General features: G+C 36.9%; 1 protein-coding gene across 1 annotated transcript; it reads left to right on the forward strand.

Moving 5' to 3' along the window:
- The first annotated feature begins 1,686 nt into the window (after positions 1-1,686).
- On the forward strand, positions 1,687-19,451 carry LOC129256196 (uncharacterized). Its single transcript, XM_054894453.2, has 6 exons — positions 1,687-1,943; positions 4,186-4,308; positions 7,657-7,817; positions 12,458-12,619; positions 14,093-14,268; positions 19,342-19,451. Exons 2-6 carry the CDS (start codon positions 4,290-4,292, stop codon positions 19,427-19,429), a joined length of 606 nt encoding a protein of 201 aa, XP_054750428.2. The 5' UTR covers positions 1,687-1,943; positions 4,186-4,289; the 3' UTR covers positions 19,430-19,451.

A 19,451-nucleotide genomic window follows, 5' to 3' on the forward strand; every position in this document is an offset into this window, starting at 1 on the left:
TTCCAACCATTCTTAAACAATATTTGCATTCAACTATTAAATAGTACCGACCTCGATCGTTTGCACTTTTTCGTCGAAACATGTGACCTATTAAGTATTTCATTTTGACCCACAGGCGCGTCTCCAAAAAGAAAAAAAGTAGAAAAGGGAGAAAATGGACAAAGCTGTATTGTTTTTCCTTTTTTTGGTCAAAAGAATAAAAACCTAAACGAGATGTTCTTCTCTCTCTCTCTATACAAAATTTGGCGTCCGCGCTCTGCGCTTTATTCCCCCCCCCCCCTCCCCGGCTATGGGACTCGTGTATTTCTTGCCAGATATTATAAAGAATACATTAATGCTAAGTATAAAAAGTATTTTTTTTATTGCATTGACACAAGATTTCCGCTCTTCTGATCTGTGGGTAAACACTACCGCCACTTCCTGAGTTCGCATATTATGCTATTTTTTCTTTTCAGCAAGCAATTTTTGGCAAGTGTCTGCTTTAAGGGCAGGTATAAAATTCGTACCGTGCTATACGCAAAAGTACACAAGATGAAACTTTATTCCATATCTCTGCACATTAATTGTATCCCCGAACAGAGTTTGGAGGATACTATGGATTTGGCCTCGTCGCGCCGCGTCCGCCTCCGCAGAGATTTCCTTGTGACCGCTCTATCAGCTGCATTTCTTCTCCGATCATCTTCAAATTTGGCATGAAGGTCGAGTATGGTATAGCGTAGCCGCCTATCGGTTTTGGTGTGGGCGGAGACATCGTTGCCATGGCAACGAGAGTTTTTGTGGAAATAGCAGAGATGTCCTTGTGAGCGCTCTACCAGCTGCATTTCTTCTCTGATCATCTTTTAATGTGGCATGAAGGTCCATTATGGTAAAGCAAAGCCGCCTATTGATTTTGGTGTAGGCGCAGACATTGTTGCCATGGTAACAAGAGTTTTTGTCGAGACTGAGGGATCCAAACGTCGTCCGTCCGTCCGTCACAAACCTTATGACACAATATAACTCCACAACCGTAAGTCACTTATCAACCAAACTTGGATGGTAGATGGACTTGGGGTACCTGCATGTAATGCTGCAGTCAGAGGTCACATGGTAAGGTCAAAGGTTATTTTCAGGTCAACGTTACAGTTTACATGCAAGACTATCATATGAGACCTAACTCCGCAACCCTATGTCACTTTTCAACCAAACTTGGATGGTAGATAGACTTGGGGGACCTGCATGTTATGCTGCAGCCGGAGGTCACATGATAAGCCAAAGGTCATTTTTAAGTCAACGTTAAAGTTTACATGCAAGACTCTCTTAAGACACCTAACTCTGCAACCGTAAGTCGCTTTTCAACCAAACTTGGATGGTAGGTGAACTTGGGAGACCTGCATGTTATGCTGCAGTCAGAGGTCACATGATAAGGTCAAAGGTCATTTTTAGGTCAACGTTAAAGTTTACATGCAATTAAGACTCTCTTATATGACACCTAACTCCGCAACCGTAAGTCACTTTTCAACCAAACTTGGATGGTAGATGGACTTGGGGGACCTGCATGTTATGCTGCAGTCGGAGGTCACATGGTAAGGCCAAAGGTCATTTTCAGGTCAACGTTAAAGTTTACATGCAAGACTCTCTTATGACAGCTAACTCTGCAACCGTAAGTCACTTTTCAACCAAACTTGGATGGAAGATGGATTTGGGGGACCGTCATGTTATGCTGCAGTCGGAGGTCACATGTTAAGGTCAAAGGTCATTTTCAGGTCAACGTTAAAGTTTACATGCAAGACTCTCTTATGACACCTAACTCCGCAACCGTAAGTCACTTTTCAACCAAACTTGGATGTTAGATTGACTTGGGGGACCTGCATGTTATGCTGCAGTCAGAGGTCACACGGTAAGGTCAAAGGTCATTTTCAGGTCAACGTTGAAGTTTACATGCAAGACTCTCTTTCTCCGCAACCGTAAGTCACTTTTCAACCACACTTGGATGGTAGATGGGCTTGGGGGACCTGCATGTTAAGGTCATTGTCGCCATGATAATTGCATTTATTCGTCAAATTTCTGTGTGAGCTCTATACAGTGCGTCCCACAAAAAACGAAACCGAGATTTAGCGATGATTTATCATAACTTAATCATAAATACAATAGACAAATGACCTATCAATGTAAAGCTTAGAATCTCCTCTTTCATCTGATATTACTTAGATTATTCCTCATTCACGCATGAGTGAGCAAAAACAATTTGAAGAAAGGATACCAAAAAGTCATTTGGCGGGGGTATCTGAATTTCAGAAAGAAAATCACATGCCTAACAAGTTCAATATCTGCTCTTTTATTTGATACCTTAATCACAAGAAATGGTCAAGAAATAAAAAAGTTATGTTCCCTCGAAACAATGCTTGTATTTCCATAATTTCATTAAATAAACGTGTTTTCACCGTTTCCCACAGAAGCTATCGCACGGTTAACAAAAGACTTAATGCATGGCTGATCGTCAACAAAACGGAGTGTCGAGTGAGTTTGAACGCGAGCCTGTAAAACCTCTTCATTTTATGAAATTATTGAAATTCAAGCCTTATTTCAAATGAACCAGAACTTTTTCTGTAATTGAGGTATCAAATTAAAGAGCAGATATTGAACTTTTTGAAAATGTGGTTTTCTTTTTGAAACCCAGATACAGCCCGCCAAATGACTTTTTGGTATCCCCTCTTCAAATTGTTTTTGCTCACTCATGCGTGAATAAGAAATAATCTAAGTAATTTCAGATGAAAGAGGAGATTCTAAGCTGTACAAAGGTAGGTCATTTGTCTATTGTATTTGTGATTAAGCTATGACAAATCATCGCTAAATCTCGGTTTCGTTTTTTGTGGGACGCACTGTATATCGCAATGACGGATGACCCGGTGGGTTCGGGGGATGCATGTGCTCGGCTGCGCGACCCGCCGAGCATCTCTAGTTTCCTATGGTATGCTTTGCGTCATTATTTTGAAATTTTGAATATCACTCAAGTTTCTTAATCAAACAAAATGAATCGCTTATCAATTTTTATGAGCGAAATTACACACATTTTTTCTCCTTTTTCAAAATACATCACAGAGGTTTTTGTGCTTTGCGTGCATAGGAAAAATTCCTCTCCTTGTATCATCCCTTTCCCATTTTAGCTCTTTTTTTATTCGCAATCGAGTTTTTTATAATATAAGAAAAATCAAAATGAATAGGTTTCAGAGCATTTTCGAAATTTCAAAGCTTCAGCACTGTTCACGGGAAGGAATATCTCCTCCCTGCACATCTTCTACTCTGTAAGTAATGTGAGATAAAAATTACTATCAAATCTGATCTGGCCAAGGCAGGCATAGTACCAAAGTTGGCATTTTATACTACTAAATGAATGCGCTTTTCTGTTCTCAACTTTTTTATAAAACGTTTTAGCTTCTGTGCTTCGCGTGGGAAGAGGTATTATATCAAATTCCTTATTTTTTTCCATTTTGGGGTGAAAATAATTTCTTTCGAAAACAATGTTTATTTAATCATAGCAAGTAAATTGAATTCGAGCTGATAAGGGTACAGAGACGCAAGAGACGTCTTCTTTTGATTTGAATTTAATGCGACACCGGAACCCCCCCCCCCCTCCCTATACACCTTCCCACTAGGGAGCGCGCTTCCCGCGTTCTGTAAGTGTTCGCCCGCTTTGCGCGCACTTAACTTACCGCCCCATAGTACCGCCCTCTCCAAAATTAAATCGTGGCTACGCGGTTGTCGACCCATTAATTATGTCTAGAACCGTAAAAGGTCCATGCTAGAACAGAACTAAAGACAAAACAAACAAAAGTAAATTCTCGAAAACGAAATTGAAGAAATATCAGAAATGCAGACTTATCTGCTTATTGGAACTATGAATTTTCAAAGCCTTTTATAAGATGTAAAAATAATGGTATATTTTTGTAATACAATAAGGAGTGTAATTGTTATGTTTACAATAATAAATAAAACTACCATTTCCCGCGAAATTGTTATCTGGTGAATCCTGAATTCTTACACGTTCTTTCTGTTTTATATAGATGTAATTATGATTTACAGTTTGATTTATTTGTTTATTTCAATAAAAATGAAAAGTGACATCTTTATAACATGAACTTTTTACAAAGATTGGATCAGTTTTTAATATTCTATTTCATTGTGATGTTGTATATAATCTCTTTCTAGCCCCATGTATCAACGATACCCTTCGTTGTCCTATAAGCAGAGCATGTTACTCACCTCAAGCGGTATGTGATTCTTACGACGATTGTGGCTCTGGTTTTGATGAAATGGAATGCACAAATTTAGGTAAAGTATAGAATAGATACAAGAGACAAAATTTATCATGATTATATGATTTGTTAGCCGGAAAACGCGCCTTCACGTAATTTACGACAATCTTGTCAGTTCCGATTATTTATTAGAACATATTTATTCAGGTACAAAAGATCAGCATAAAACTGTTTTTCATCAATGACCTGATGAAAAATTTTCAGTGGTAATCGCCTAGTCTTCACATTATTTTTGCAGTGATTTGTATGACCATAATATATTTTCCGCGCCACTATATATAGGCATTCATTTTTGTCTCGCCCACCAGAGGTGAAGGCGAGACTTAGGGATCCAAATGTCGTCAGTCGTCCGTCCGTCACAAACCTAATGACACATAACTCCACAACCGTAAGTCGCTTTTCGACCAAACTTGGATGGTAGATGGACTTGGGGGACCTGCATGTTAGGCTGCAGTCGGAGGTCACAGGTCATTTTCAGGTCAACGTTAAAGTTTACATGCAAGACTCTCTTATGACCTAACTCTGCAACCGGAAGTCGCTTTTCAACCAAACTTGGATGGTAGGTGAACTTGGGGGACCTGCATGTTATGCTGCAGTTGAAGGTCACATGATAAGGTCAAAGGTCATTTTAGGTCAATGTTAAAGTTTACATGCAAGACTCTCTTATGACACCTAACTCCGGAACCGTAAGTCACTTTTCAACCAAACTTGGATGGTAGATGGACTTGGGGACCTGCATGTTATGCTGCAGTCAGAGGTCACATGGTAAGGTCAAAGGTCATTTTTAGGTCAATGTTAAAGTTTTACATGCAAGACTCTCTTATGACACCTAACTCCGCAACCGTAAGTCACTTTTCAACCAAACTTGGATGGTAGATGGACTTGGGGGACCTGCATGTTATGCTGCAGTCGGAGGTCACATGGTAAGCCAAAGGTCATTTTTAAGTCAACATTAAAGTTTACATGCAAGACTCTCTTATGACACCTAACTCTGCAACCGTAAGTCGCTTTTCAACCAAACTTGGATGATAGATGGACTTGGGGGACCTGCATGTTATGCTGCAGTCGGAGGTCACATGGTAAGCCAAAGGTCATTTTTAAGTCAACATTAAAGTTTACATGCAAGACTCTCTTATGACACCTAACTCTGCAACCGTAAGTCGCTTTTCAACCAAACTTGGATGGTAGATGGACTTGGGGGACCTGCATGTTAGGCTGCAGTCGGAGGTCACAGGTCATTTTCAGGTCAACGTTAAAGTTTACATGCAAGACTCTCTATATATGACAGCTTACTCTGCAACCGGAAGTCGCTTTTCAACCAAACTTGGATGGTAGGTGAACTTGGGGGACCTGCATGTTATGCTGCAGTTGAAGGTCACATGATAAGGTCAAAGGTCATTTTAGGTCAATGTTAAAGTTTACATGCAAGACTCTCTTATGACACCTAACTCTGCAACCGTAAGTTGCTTTTCAACCAAACTTGGATGGTAGGTGAACTTGGGAGACCTGCATGTTATGCTGCAGTCAGAGGTCACATGATAAGGTCAAAGGTCATTTTTAGGTCAACGTTAAAGTTTACATGCAAGACTCTCTTATGACACCTAACTCCGCAACCGTAAGTCACTTTTCAACCAAACTTGGATGGTAGATGGACTTGGGGGACCTGCATGTTATGATGCAGTCAGAGGTCACATGGTAAGGTCAAATGTCATTTTCAGGTCAATGTTGCAGTTTACATGCAAGACTCTCTTATGACACCTAACTCCGCAACCGTAAGTCACTTTTCAACCAAACTTGGATGGTAGATGGACTTGGGGGACCTGCATGTTATGCTGCAGTCGGAGGTCACATGGTAAGGTCAAAGGTCATTTTCAGGTCAAAATGAAAGTTTACGTGCAAGGCTCTTATGACAAGTGGTATCATCCCAGTCATTTCACAATGAAGTTTCGATACAATGATGTTGCGTGCCTTCGCAAATCACGATATTTCTGGTTATTTTCATAAGTGGGCGAGACACAAAATCGATTTTGCCTTGTTAAATGATTATTTAGTTTTGTATTTTTTTCACGCTTTACGAAAACCAATGGCAGTGTAATGAGAATCACTGTGTTAATTTATTTGTGAAAAAATTAGATGGTGTTTTTGGTAAAAGTAGAAACATATGCTCTACCTTCTCCGACCTTGTCATTTAAAACCCGGTGGAGATAATTACACGAGGTTGTTGTTGATGGTTTGATGTCATGTTAATGGTATAGTTAATGTAAAGCTACCTTTAAATGCTTAATTTGACAGGCGTATAGTCATCTAAACCAATAATAATTAGAAATAGCCGAGGCGAAAGCTAATGGGTCACGCTAAAACATAGATAAGCTGCAAAAAGCCTCATCTGACCCCCTTGAAAATGAAGACACTTATACCCTTTTTACACACGCTAAAATATCCTTAACCCCGTACTATAGGTGGGGCTAAATTGCCATTTAGCCCCACCTATAGTACGGGGTTAAGCTTAGCCCACTTTCTTTTTACACAGCATTTTTGCAAAGTGGGCTAACCCCACCTTTAGTACGGGATTATTTGGCCCTGCAAAAAAGCAGGGTTATCCCAGCAATTGCGGTGCTAAGAGCGATAGTACGGGGTTAAGATCGCTAGTGTAAAACGAAAGTGGGCTAAGCTTAACCCCGTACTATAGGTGGGGCTAAATGGCAATTTAGCCCCACCTATAGTACGGGGTTAAGGAAATGTTAGCGTGTGTAAAAAGGTACGAGTGAAGTACTTGTACTACGAATGATCGACAAAAACCACTAGTCCGGGGTTAGCGAGTTTCGTGTGTGAAAAGCAAGCATTCCTTATCCGGGGTTAGCGATAACAATTTGGCATGTGTGAAAAGGAAAAAAAATAGTACGGGGTTAAGGATAGTACGGGGTTAGCGATAGTCCGGGGTTAAGAAAATCCTGTGTAAAAAGGGTATTTCTGTATACACTTCTGGGGGGGGGTACAGGGGAGGGTGTGAGTCGTTGTTCGAAAGGCGTATTTAGCCAAAGTATCTAACGGAAAATTTGAAATGAAAAATTGTTTTAAAAATGTATACAAATTCGACAAATCTTGTTTGTTTCGAGAAGTAAAACTATTTCAAACAATCATGACTGAGCTGAGCTTTATCTCTTTCATCTATAGGGCTCTGCATGAGCCCTTTATTTATTCATGCAAACAAAATACATGAACAGAATTTGAATTCCTTTCGTAAAATTTTACATCATGGTTGGATTTCAGGGACTGACTGGAACGCAGGGGGGGGGGGGGGGCAAAGGAAGCATAACTCTTAATTACTGATGATTTTGATGTGAATTATTTTCTTATTCAACAGATGACTGCAATCAAACGGTATATTCGGCTTTTGATAGCGATTGCAGTGTAGAAAGGTCAGGCGGGATATACAATTCACTCGGCAGAGACTTCATTTTTGATGGATCGTTTTACTTCGACATACCCTTATTTGATTCAGATTCTCCGATTTGGATTGACAGGGTAAGATACAACAAACCGTTTACATAAGTATTATCGAAAAAAATACACATGATCGACTTTAGGAACGATTTGATTATGAAATGCTAGACTATAAGATCCCAAATCTCCTGACATTTAAAGGCAAATGATTTCATTAATTGTATCAGAAATTATACATGTAATTGTTAATCGCTAGAATGTTGATAAGCATCTAAAGCCAATGCAATGGCCGTGAAAGTCATTTGGCTTGTCACTTTTCAATTGATCGTAAAGTCATGTCTAACTGAACGAACAACGTTATGACACACTTCCCTGATATCATTTCATACAATAGAAAACGCACAGAAGCATGCTTATCAATGGTGATATCAGAAGAAGAAAAAACAGGACCAAAATGACTTTTAAACACCTTTTGGTTGAATATTCGAATCCTGTTACTGAAAACACGCACACTGCTTTTGCGTTGAATTTAATCCAATATTGATAAATGTATGATTATATATATATATATATATATATATATATATATATATATATGTGTGTGTGTGTGAGGGTGAGGGTGTGTGTGTGTGTGTGAGGGTGGTTTGTGAGTGTAAAGACATACTAAATCATTTGCCCATCAGAAAACCCACTTGCATTATTTGCAATATCATATTGTCACGAATAAAATTATAAGCCTATGTCATTGCCATATAATTCCACCTATTCAGTTACCTATTCATCACACTTAACTGGTTTTACCTTTGTAGGGGTTCTTTAACTTTATTTGATAAAGAAATGACATTACACATAATTATATACTATTACTAACATGTAAGATTTAGCAACACGCCCTATCCTTGATTTGGTACACCCCCCACCTTGCATGTCACTCGTTATTGAATGCATGTGGCTCTTAAAGGTTATAGTGTAAAAGATATAAAATATTTGTTCATATTTCACGAATTTACATCTTTTACTCAATTCGACCGGGTGCCCGATGAAAATAAATCATCAGCGCATATACATCAGCATCTTGTTCACTCGGCAGAGTAAAAATTAAATATCAACGTATATAATGTGTTGTTTATAAACCCCCTTCTCAAGTATGGAATGAGTTGAATATTTCAGGGTATAGTCGATGCCATAAGCTTTCTAATATTCAATTACTAAATCTGTAAAGTGCATGCATGCTCAAAGGTATATTGCCGAGATAGGGCCAAATGACGACTGAAAACACATTCAATGACTGCCATACTTCTTTTTTTAGATATTCGATATAATTCACATTACTTACCCTTAGCTTTAATCATAGCTATCATCATAGCTTTAATAAGCTTTAACAATTTGAAAAATAACCAAGATTGGTTGTGAATTGTGACTAATTAAACTGATCTGAAAGCCGACTCAAATCCTCCCCCATAAAAAAATAATAAGTGCATGGCACAATTCTGATTCATCACTAGATAATACATGCCACATTGTGCATTTGTCGTGAAGAGTCTGAAATAAAATGTATCCTTTTTGATAATTTTCTGCACTCAAATGCAAATGCTTCCTTTAAAAGTATGCGCATTTCTAAAAAAAAACACATTTGGGATATGCTGAAAAATTCTAGGATAACATTTGTCTGTCTACAGACAGTAAAAAAATTTTAGGAGAAGAACTGAGAGAGTTTGTTAGAAACTCAAAACTTCAACCTTAAAATTTTCATAAAGAATCAAAACTTGAAAAAATATATATAATGGCCACTCCAATTTTTAAGATATGAATTTTAGATGATTCATATTATTGCATCATAGGCGGATCCAGGGGGGCGAGGGCCCGCCCCCCCCCCTATTGGCGGAGCAAAAAAAGGAAAGAAAGGAAAAAAGGGGAAGGGATGGAAAAGAGAAGAGAAAAAAAAGAAGAGGAGGAAGACGAGTGAATAAGATAAGATGAGGGGAAGACTTGGAAAATAAAAAGAATCTTTCATGTCACTAAAATTTTCGCTCGCGCTTCGCGCTCGCATTGCCTGTTAGGTGAGTTTCATATCTTGTTCAATATGGAGTTTAAATATCAAGTTTGGAAGTCAATATACAAAACAAATTTCACCTCGGAAATCGAACTTTCATTATTTTGTGTGATTTACGAATTGTTTTTAAAAAGTGCTCTGTAAAATGTTAGTTTTATGGTCTAAATATTAACATTTTCTGCTCGTGCTGTGCGCTCGCAAATTTTGATTAATCAGGTACCTATTATTTTCGTGTATTCCATAAAGCTTTCAAAATATCCCTTTTCAGGTCTGATTGTTAAAACGTACCAGCTAGCGCTGCACGCTCGCTTTTTGATTGGCGAGTTATGTATGTCTCAATATTGATTATACAACAAACTACTTAAAACCCCCTTTTCATGACAGTTTATCCAAAACAATTCGCGATTTGCGCTCACATTAATGGTTTAAATATATTAACTTGATGCATCCTATTTATAATTGCAAAAGTGCTTTAAATGTCCAGATTTCGCGCCCTCATTAGGCATTTATAAATAAGATATTACTTTAATCATTAAACTGTCCCTTTTGTTGGATCTTAGCACTAGCAAAGAGGAATATAGGAAGATAGTCATCATTTTCATATGCATGTTTCCACTCTTCCCGAAATTAAAAAATTCCAGGAAATTTCGGGAAATCCGAAAATTACAATTAAACAACAATTAAACGTAGCAACTATTTATATTCAGGTTATATTTAAATAATCTTTTACCTCCAATAGCTCGAGATTTTCCGCTCGCGCTCCGCGCTCGCTTTTTGTAACTTCTTTCCTGTTTCTTAAAGAGGGCGTGAACAAAAAGATGCTAAATTCAATGCTAAATTCCTTGATTTTTGCCACCTGTTTCAGGTCACATGACTAAAGGTCAAAGGTAATTTAGGGTCAATGAACTTTGGCCAAGTTGGGGGTATTTGTTGAATTACCGTCATAACTTTGAAAGTTTATTGGTCTAGTTCATAAAACTTGGACATAAGAGTCATCAAGGATCACTGAACATCTCATGCGAGTTTCAGGTCACATGACCAAAGTCAAAGGTAATTTAAGGTCATTGAACTTTGGTCATTTTAGAGGTACTTATTAGATTGCTGTCATAATTTTCAAAGTCTATAGATATAGTGTATAAAATGTGGATATTGGGGTAATCAAGTATCACTGACAAGTTTTAGGTCACATGATCAAGGTCAAATATCAATGAACATAGTATTGTATCATTATGTGAATGGTGTTTTTTGTGAATAATTATTTTATAGTAGTTTTCAAAGTCAGCACTGCTGCTATATGTATATTGAATCGCATGATGCAGACCGCCAGAGGCATTCCACTTGTGAGGTCTAAATCTCGATTTTTCCCTCTCGCATCAATTGTTTAGTTATATACCTATCCTGTTCACGATTACAAAAATTGATTAAAATTTTAAATTCTTTATGTAGAAATGTCACAAATTTTCAGCTCGCGCTTAGATCTCGCACTATTTGATTGTTGAAATATGTAATGTCTTCATGGCTAAGTGCAAGCAGTCCTTAACAGGTACCTTTTTGATCAGTTCAAAACGTATATAACAATTTTCTGCTCGCGCCCTGCGCTCGCATTATTTATGTAAGGAAGATCCCCACTTACTCATCCTTTTCATGATTTACAAAACTTAAATAGAGTGCCTCGTTAAGTAGGTCTAAATCTCGAAATTTTCAGCTCGCGCTTTGCGCTCGCATCAATTGTTTAGTTATATACCTATTCTGTTTAAATAACAAGTGCTTAGAATTTCCATTCCTTAGGTAAAAATGTCAAAAAATTTCAGCTCGCGCTTCGCGCTCGCATTATTTGATTTTTAAAATACGTAACGTCTTCATGGCTAACTGCAAACAGTCTTTAACAGTACCTTTTCCATCAGTTCATTTCTGCTCGCGCTTCATGTTCGTAGTAATTATTCATTTGCATACACATCTTTTTCAGGAAAAAAAACATTGCCCAGAAGTATCAAACATTTTAGGAAAAAATACATAAAATTTCCAAAAATGTTATTATATATTATGTTTGTTCATAAGAATAAAGCTAAGAAGTGATTATTAGGATAGGACTACCCCTTCAAAGAAACCAAAAATCCCGGCAAAAATCATCCCCCGAGCGGCTGATCGGGGAAAATATGACTGGAAAAAAAATTCCGCCCCCCCCCCCCCCCCCCGATTGGCGGAGGATGGATCCGCCCCTGCATCTTTACCATATTTTGGACGGGGATTTCGATTATAAAGCTTTGCATTAAAAAGTTAAATCAAACTCTAAATCTCAATTTGCTGTGAACAGCCAAATTTTCAGATATTTATTCTATAAAACACATTTCACACACTGGCGGATCCACACTGTTAAAAATAACTCAAACACCGCTGTTTACCATGTTTACTATCTTGAACAACAAAGTTTAAATTCAAATAGTTAATTATCAATAATTTAAGCATGGTTGTTTAAGATTTTAAACACTTGTTTAAACTGTTTAAACAACTACTGTGCGATTCACATAGTAAACAGTGCAGGGGGCACAACCAGTCCGTGCCTTCTCCATTTGAAGGGCACAATTACAACAGTTAAAACAGAAATGTGCCTCCCCTTTGGAAAATCCTGGATATGCCCCTGCTTTCACGTATGATTTCATTTATTTAGGTGTATCTCAATTGGGGGATTGCAAGTCCAGATATTCCTCAACCTACAAATTTAACACAACAAGGATGGTTTATGCTACGTCTTTCATCAGTCAATTTTAACCTTTCTGATGTTATAAATAGAACTGAACTAGATGTTGTTACTCTTGAATTAACGCCAGATGTAAGTACTTTATCCTTTGTACTATAATTTGTTTAATCTAATAAAAGTGATTGGTTTTCGAGAAATCTATACCGAATCGTATACAAAATATAAACGCCATACTTTATTAAGCAATACAAGGGCTTGTAGTTAAAAAAAATCAAGCAATTCAACTAACTAGAGTCTTTGTAAATGTGACTGAATACTTATTACATTATATCCAAGGCATGGTCAAATTTATTCATCATTGTGTGTGAAGTCTTGACACATAAATCTCATCTCAATCTTGGGCTGAAATGTGAAAATAAAATATAGCAGTAACAGCATTATTATATGTTAAACTCGGAGGGTTACGTTCGTTTTTCCGAATTTTCGTAATTCCGATGATTCGTAATTTCGAAGGTTCGTTAATCCGAAAATGAAATAAGGTTCGTTAATCCGAAAAAATGAAATAATCTGTGGCGAAGCCTGGAAAACAGGAAGGGCAAGCGTGGTGGATGGTGTGTGTGTGGGGCGGGGGCTAGAAACACCGTTGCTGTTCAATTTTTATGAGGGGGCGGGCGGCGGTATACGTATTTTTGTTTGGGGTTCAAAGCCAAAAAAGGCACTTATAATTATGTAAAAATTTGTATTTTGGTGCAAACAGACATTATCACCATGAGAATATCATCTGCGTGAAGTCGTTTTGTATTTTGTAGTAAGTTGTAGTTGAGCAAAGCTGGTGGCTGTTTTACCCCGCCCCCAGCCAAAAAGGCATGAAAGGGGATCGATGTCCCTATTTGAGGTCTTAATCGCTCCTATTTTGGTCCAAACAATCCCCAACCACCCACCCACAACCCCCCCCCCCCACGCCTGCGTATAGAGCGATTTTTTTTTTTAGGTTTGTAAGTGATAAACATGTAGAACGGATCTTTCAGTAGAAATTTAGAACTTGGACAAAACAATTCAAAATGTATCAATACTCCCCTAGCGAAATTGACGAAATTGAACTAGCTTCCTATAAAGCCTATGATCACCCCTCTGAAAGAATTCTGCGTACGTAAACGCCCCTGGTATAACAGTAGATCAGACCCTTCCCACAGGGGCGGTGGAACCGGGGTGGCAGGGGGCACTGTGTCCCCCAAACAAAAATACGTTCCGCCGCCTCTGCCTTCCCATCCATCCTCGTATGTTTTCCCGGCTTCGCCACTGATTTCATTTATCGGATTAAGGAACCTTCAGAATAACGAACCTTATTTCATTTTACGATTAATGAACCTTATTTCTTTTTGGGACAGTACGAACCTTCGGAATAACCCTACAAATGTTGGGATTAACGAACCCTCTTTCGTTTTCGGATTGACGAACATCGATATAGGCAATTTACGTGTTTCGGAATAACGAACCTTCGGAATAAAGAACCTTCGGAATAGCGAACCTCCGGAATTACGGACTGTAACCAATTTATAACCCCTGTCTTACCACGATGCATAATGGTTTACACTTACACTATAGGACGTCGGTCGACAAGTAGAGAAGAAGTTTCGAGTGCCCTTGGAAGTTAACCAATCTGAAGTTGACGCTTTTGAGGTAGTATTAACCTATGTAATAGATGCACAACCCAGTGATGAAACTCCTTACACAGTTCCAGAGTTTCTCGATCCTGGTATTGTAGAATTAGAATTTGTCAGGTAAGCAATAATCCTATGGTAATAAACTACATAAGTGCGTGTATTTGAAAGATTTATAGGATGTGACTAATGATTTATCCCTCATTTTAATATCAAGTTCTCAGAAAAGGGGAATATGAATTTAATTGAATTTTATTGGATTTCCACAATCAAAATAAAAGTGTGCAAAGTTAGCATATTATAATACAGTAGAGGCCACAAAAATAAAATTATCCCCTTACAAACAACAAGTACACATGCACATATAAAATTAAACATTTCAATGTAATAAAATAATGAATTTCACTAGTAAATAATTTACAATTAACCATAATCAAGTACACGCTCACCCAAACACACACACTCACACACTTTATACACTTACATGTCCTTTTGAATGAGTTCAAAGTTGGTTTTTCTCTTATAATTTCTTCAATAGTGTTCCATATTTCTGGACCTTTAAAGAAAATATAAAATGTTGAGCTGTTTGTTCTTGTTTGGGGAAAATGATATCTGCTGGATGATCTTGTATCATAATTGTGAAAATCAGAATTAAATTGAAAATATTTTGAAATTTGAATAGAAATTTTATTTCTGCAACAAAGATACATACAAATTCCAATATTATAGAAATTTTAAGTCATAAATATTCAAAATATGTAATTGAGAAAAAATTGGTTTCGAGTGGGCAAGATAAGAGGATTTTTCTGCAATAAAAAAAGTCTGTTTATATATGAAGTATTTTAATTACACCAGGCAATGTTACAATAATTTAGATAAGGTAGAATAATAGCACTATATGTAGTCATCAATATGAATTTGGGCAAGAATCGTAATCTGTTGATAACAGTGTTGTAGTGCCTTCACTGCCTTGATGCTCAGCCTTGGCCTTAAGGTGCCTTAAGGCCTACTTTTTCAAAGCCTTGGCCTTGAACATTCGAGCCTTGGCCTTGAGAGGGCCTTGGCCTTAGCCTTGCGAATTTTGAGCCTTGAAATTTCAAGGCATTTTCAAGGCTTTTTCAAGGCATTTTATATTTTGTAATTTCATTTGTTTTTATATAAGTAATTATAAATGTTTCAATTGTTCTGTATATTTAATGACACAAATGGTCAATACTACCAGTCAGCAGTAGCAGTAGCTGCAGCAGTAGTAAGTGTACTAGCAGTGCCATCAATTGTAATTATCACCGTTTTCAAGAATTATCATCACATATGTAACAAAGAAAACAGCAGTGATGAAAAATAACATTATTTGGTAATGTGTTGTAATCATGACTAATGATGATAAAGAAAATATTAATAATAATGATGGCAATAATGATTATGGCAAAGATTATAGTGATTCGATGACAGGAATAATTCTGACAGATCTGACTACAATTTTGACAACAATTTTGATACTATAAAAATAGCTAACTCTACAGAATGATAACAAGGTTGATTTTTATTCCATTATGATTTTCCTTGTATTATTTTCTTTAGCCAACAAGAATGTTTTTAGTCTTGAAAAGATTTGGTAAACTTGAACACAATCTTAAATTTTGTCATATCCAAATAGGTTATGTCAATGGCATGATGAGCCAAAATTTTTGAGGGGCCAAGCATGGTATATAGAGCAAAATTTCTGCAAAAAAAAAGTTGAGAGCGATTGGGGCGAGCGAGGGAGCAAAATTGTTCACCCTCTTAATATAAGAAAAGCTAATTTTGTGATAGATTGTGACAATATGTTTAGAAAATGATATAACAATTACTCCTTTTCCTTTCTTTTTTTTCCTTTTCTAAGTTTATTCTTGGTGGTGGAACTTCTTCTTCTCTCTCCCTCTCTTTTTTTGGTGGGGGCATTTCTGATATGGAATTGGAAGAGAGAGAGGGAGAGAGGAGAAGGGGAGAAATATGTGAGAGCGTATAAAGATGGGGTGACACATTTGGCTGGCTAGGCATGCATAATATACTGCAAAATCAGTTAATATGTTGATAGGCAGTACAGTGCATCTTTTCTAAATTGTATATATTTTGTTTTGAGTCTAGTGTCTCAGACTGACAAAACAAAGCCAAAAAAATGTTTACTTCTTTTTAATCATATCGTTTGATAGTGAATTTCATTTCACTACAACAGTTTCAAGGAAATAAACAACATATTTGTTTTTTGTGTCAGTGTGGTTTAATAGAGAACTCTATTTTACTGTTTCCAGAAATAATTTTGATTTACCCTCCCCCAACTAAGGGTATATGGGGTGCACCCTGTTTATTTCATATCCTTTTGAATAAAACTATATTTTGTAAGATAAGTGAAGAAGATACAAGAAATGAGAATTGAAACTTAAAAGTGGATGTAAGCAGAAAAAAAATCCATGAAAACTGACAAGAGTCCTAAAAATGACTCATTTTCATGTCAGCATTTGATAATTTTAACTTGCGCTTTGTACTCTCTTGCCCCCCCCCCGAAAAAATTTCCTGTTGGAAAAAAGCCCCATTTTCTATAAACGAAAATTCCCTTTTCTTCCAAATGAAATGTGCCCTTTTTCAAAAGGAAATACCTTTTTTATTGTAAAACATAACACAATTTAGGTTCGAAAATCACCAAATTTTGGATCGCGTTCGCGTCAATTATTGTTAAGTGCGGTAGTAATCCTGTTCATGGTTACAAAAATGTTTAAATTGTCCAGTTTTCAGGTTGGAATATCACAAATTTTTGCTCGCGTTCTTCACTCGCATCAATTATTGTTAAGTAAGGTACTCATTCTGTTCCCGTTTACAAAAAACAAATTCTTAGAATGTCCAGTTTTGAGCTTGCACTTTGCGCTCTCATTATTTGATTGGTGAGTTATGTTTTCTATTTATGAGTCACTGAATGCATTCCTTAACAGCTTTCTTTTCTGTATCAGTATATTACAAAATTCAGCTCGGGCTGCGCGCTCGCGTTAACTCCTTAGTTAGATACACATCGTTTTCATGAAACAGCTCAGAATATTTAATGTTCATGTCTTGTTACACGAAATGTCCAGAATTTAGATCTCGTGATTCGCGCTGGCAACATCTCGCAAGGATGCCCTTTTAACAGTAATTAGCGCCATAATTGACCAAAAATTGAGTTTTACAAGTTCAGAATTGATTTTTTTTTCAAAACCACTTGCTCGCTATGCTCTGTCGCAGAAAAGTAAAGCCTAAATCAAAATATCTAACTTATCAATTAGAAATCACTTTAAAAAGGCTTTGCTCAACTTGATTTCTACAAAACACACAACTACTTAACGCAGTTGATAATCTTATTTCGAAAATATCTGTTTGCACCAAAATGCCCATTTTTTACATATAAGTGCCCTTTTTGGCTTTGACCCCCCCCCCAAAAAAAAAAAAGTTCTGCTGCCCATGTCCCAGGGAGTGGAGAAAAACATATGTTGAGAATGGGCATGTCGGGATCAGATGACCGTGGTAATAATAATTGTTGCGATATAAATCACCTAGAAAAATAATTTATTATATCTACAAAGGTAACTTTTTTTATAATTTTAATATTATGTCTAAATCTATCATGAAATTATTTTTGTTTTACATTTACCAGGGTCAACATTTTTGCTCGCTCAGTTTGCTCGCTCACACCTTTTATACATTTGCCCTGTGTGCCATGTCTGCCGCCTAAGCATTATTGGCTCATTGTTCCATAAATCAAAAGTTTGAAATGCCTTGGCCTTGGCCTTGAGGTTTTTAGGCCTTGGCCTTGTTGGCCTTGGGTTTCCATGCCTTGGCCTTCAGTTGGGTATTGAAGCCTTGGGCTTTAAAGCCTTGCTTGGCCTTGGAGGTTTGGGCCTTGAATACAATACTGGTTGATAATACCAACTCCTTTGGAAACTTTGTTACAGATTATACCAATGTGTTCATGCCATGTTTATTTGTTATCTATTGTCACCCCTAAAAAGTTAATGAAGATGCTAATGAAATATTTTTATTCCCCATAGTTATATTAAATTGTGTTTTGATGCTTATTTGTAAATATCTTGTATTTTTTTAAAATGTTAAGTACTAGTTTATTTACAGACAACCATTTATCTAAAAGTACCAATTCACGATTTAACTTATCGTTTAGTAACTGTGGGTTTGTATGTGACATGAAAACACTGGTATCATCTGCAAACCGAATAAAATTGAGATGACACGATACATTGTATATATCATTCATATGAATAAGAAATAACAAGGGGCCTAATATTGAACCCTTGGGCACTCCACATCTGCTGCATTTTAATCCGGAAGTAATATTGTTAACATAAATATACAAATTGTTTATGATCACTTAAATAGCTTTGACACCTAGTAATACAACCCTTATACCATAATTACTGAGTTTGTGTAACAAAATAAAATGATCAAGAGTGCCAAATGCTTTTGACTAATCAAGAAATAAACCCAACATAATTTCTTTCTTGTCAAAACAATGGCTAACTTCATGGATTAACCCCGGAAGTGCCGAAGACGTGGGGTGCCCTGGTCTAAAGCCATACTGATGTTCTGAAATGATATTACATTTTTCAAGAAAGTCATAAATCCTGGAGTAAAAGCGCTTTTCAAGAATTTTAGAAAAGACTGCATGGGAGAACAGATATTGGTCTGTAATTACTTACATCATTTCAACACCACCTTTGAAAACTGGAATAATCTTAGAGATTTTATCAGAAAATACACCTTTAGCTATAGACATATTGAAGATTTTAAAGAGAGGAACACAGATGACATGAATAACACGTTTAATAACATATATATGTACATTATCAAAGCCAGGACTGTAATTCTTTTCCAATTTACAAACTATTTCAATTATTTCTTTACAAGTGACAGGTAGAAAAAAAATGCAGTTTTCACATTATTCTTTAGGAATCATGGACGTGGGAAGCGGGGGTGCTACGTGTGTTATTTTCCATAGGCAGCACCCCCTTGAATTCTGGTTGGTGTGTCACATATTATATGACATAGGTGAAATTTATGGAAATTACCAACATCTTGTGTTGAAACCCCTCTTTTGGCTTGTCAGATTTCTTGGCACCAAAACGACCTTCATTTTGTAGTGAAACCTTTGTTTTGCTTTTCAAATTTACATAGGCGGATCCAGGGGGCCCGGGACTCCATATTGGCGGAGCAAAAACAGGGGGGAAGGCACTTAAAAAAGGGAAAAGAGAGGAGAAAATAAGACGATGAAGAAGAGTGAATAA

This window comes from Lytechinus pictus, chromosome 3, assembly GCF_037042905.1.
Source record: "Lytechinus pictus isolate F3 Inbred chromosome 3, Lp3.0, whole genome shotgun sequence".
Lineage (NCBI taxonomy): Eukaryota > Metazoa > Echinodermata > Echinoidea > Temnopleuroida > Toxopneustidae > Lytechinus > Lytechinus pictus.

Bases quoted from the DNA above. Each gene is read 5' to 3' on its own strand.
- LOC129256196 (XM_054894453.2), top strand. The intron at 7,818-12,457 runs GTAAGATACAAC...TCATTTATTTAG, and splicing joins CTCCGATTTGGATTGACAGG to GTGTATCTCAATTGGGGGAT. The intron at 12,620-14,092 runs GTAAGTACTTTA...CTTACACTATAG, and splicing joins CTCTTGAATTAACGCCAGAT to GACGTCGGTCGACAAGTAGA.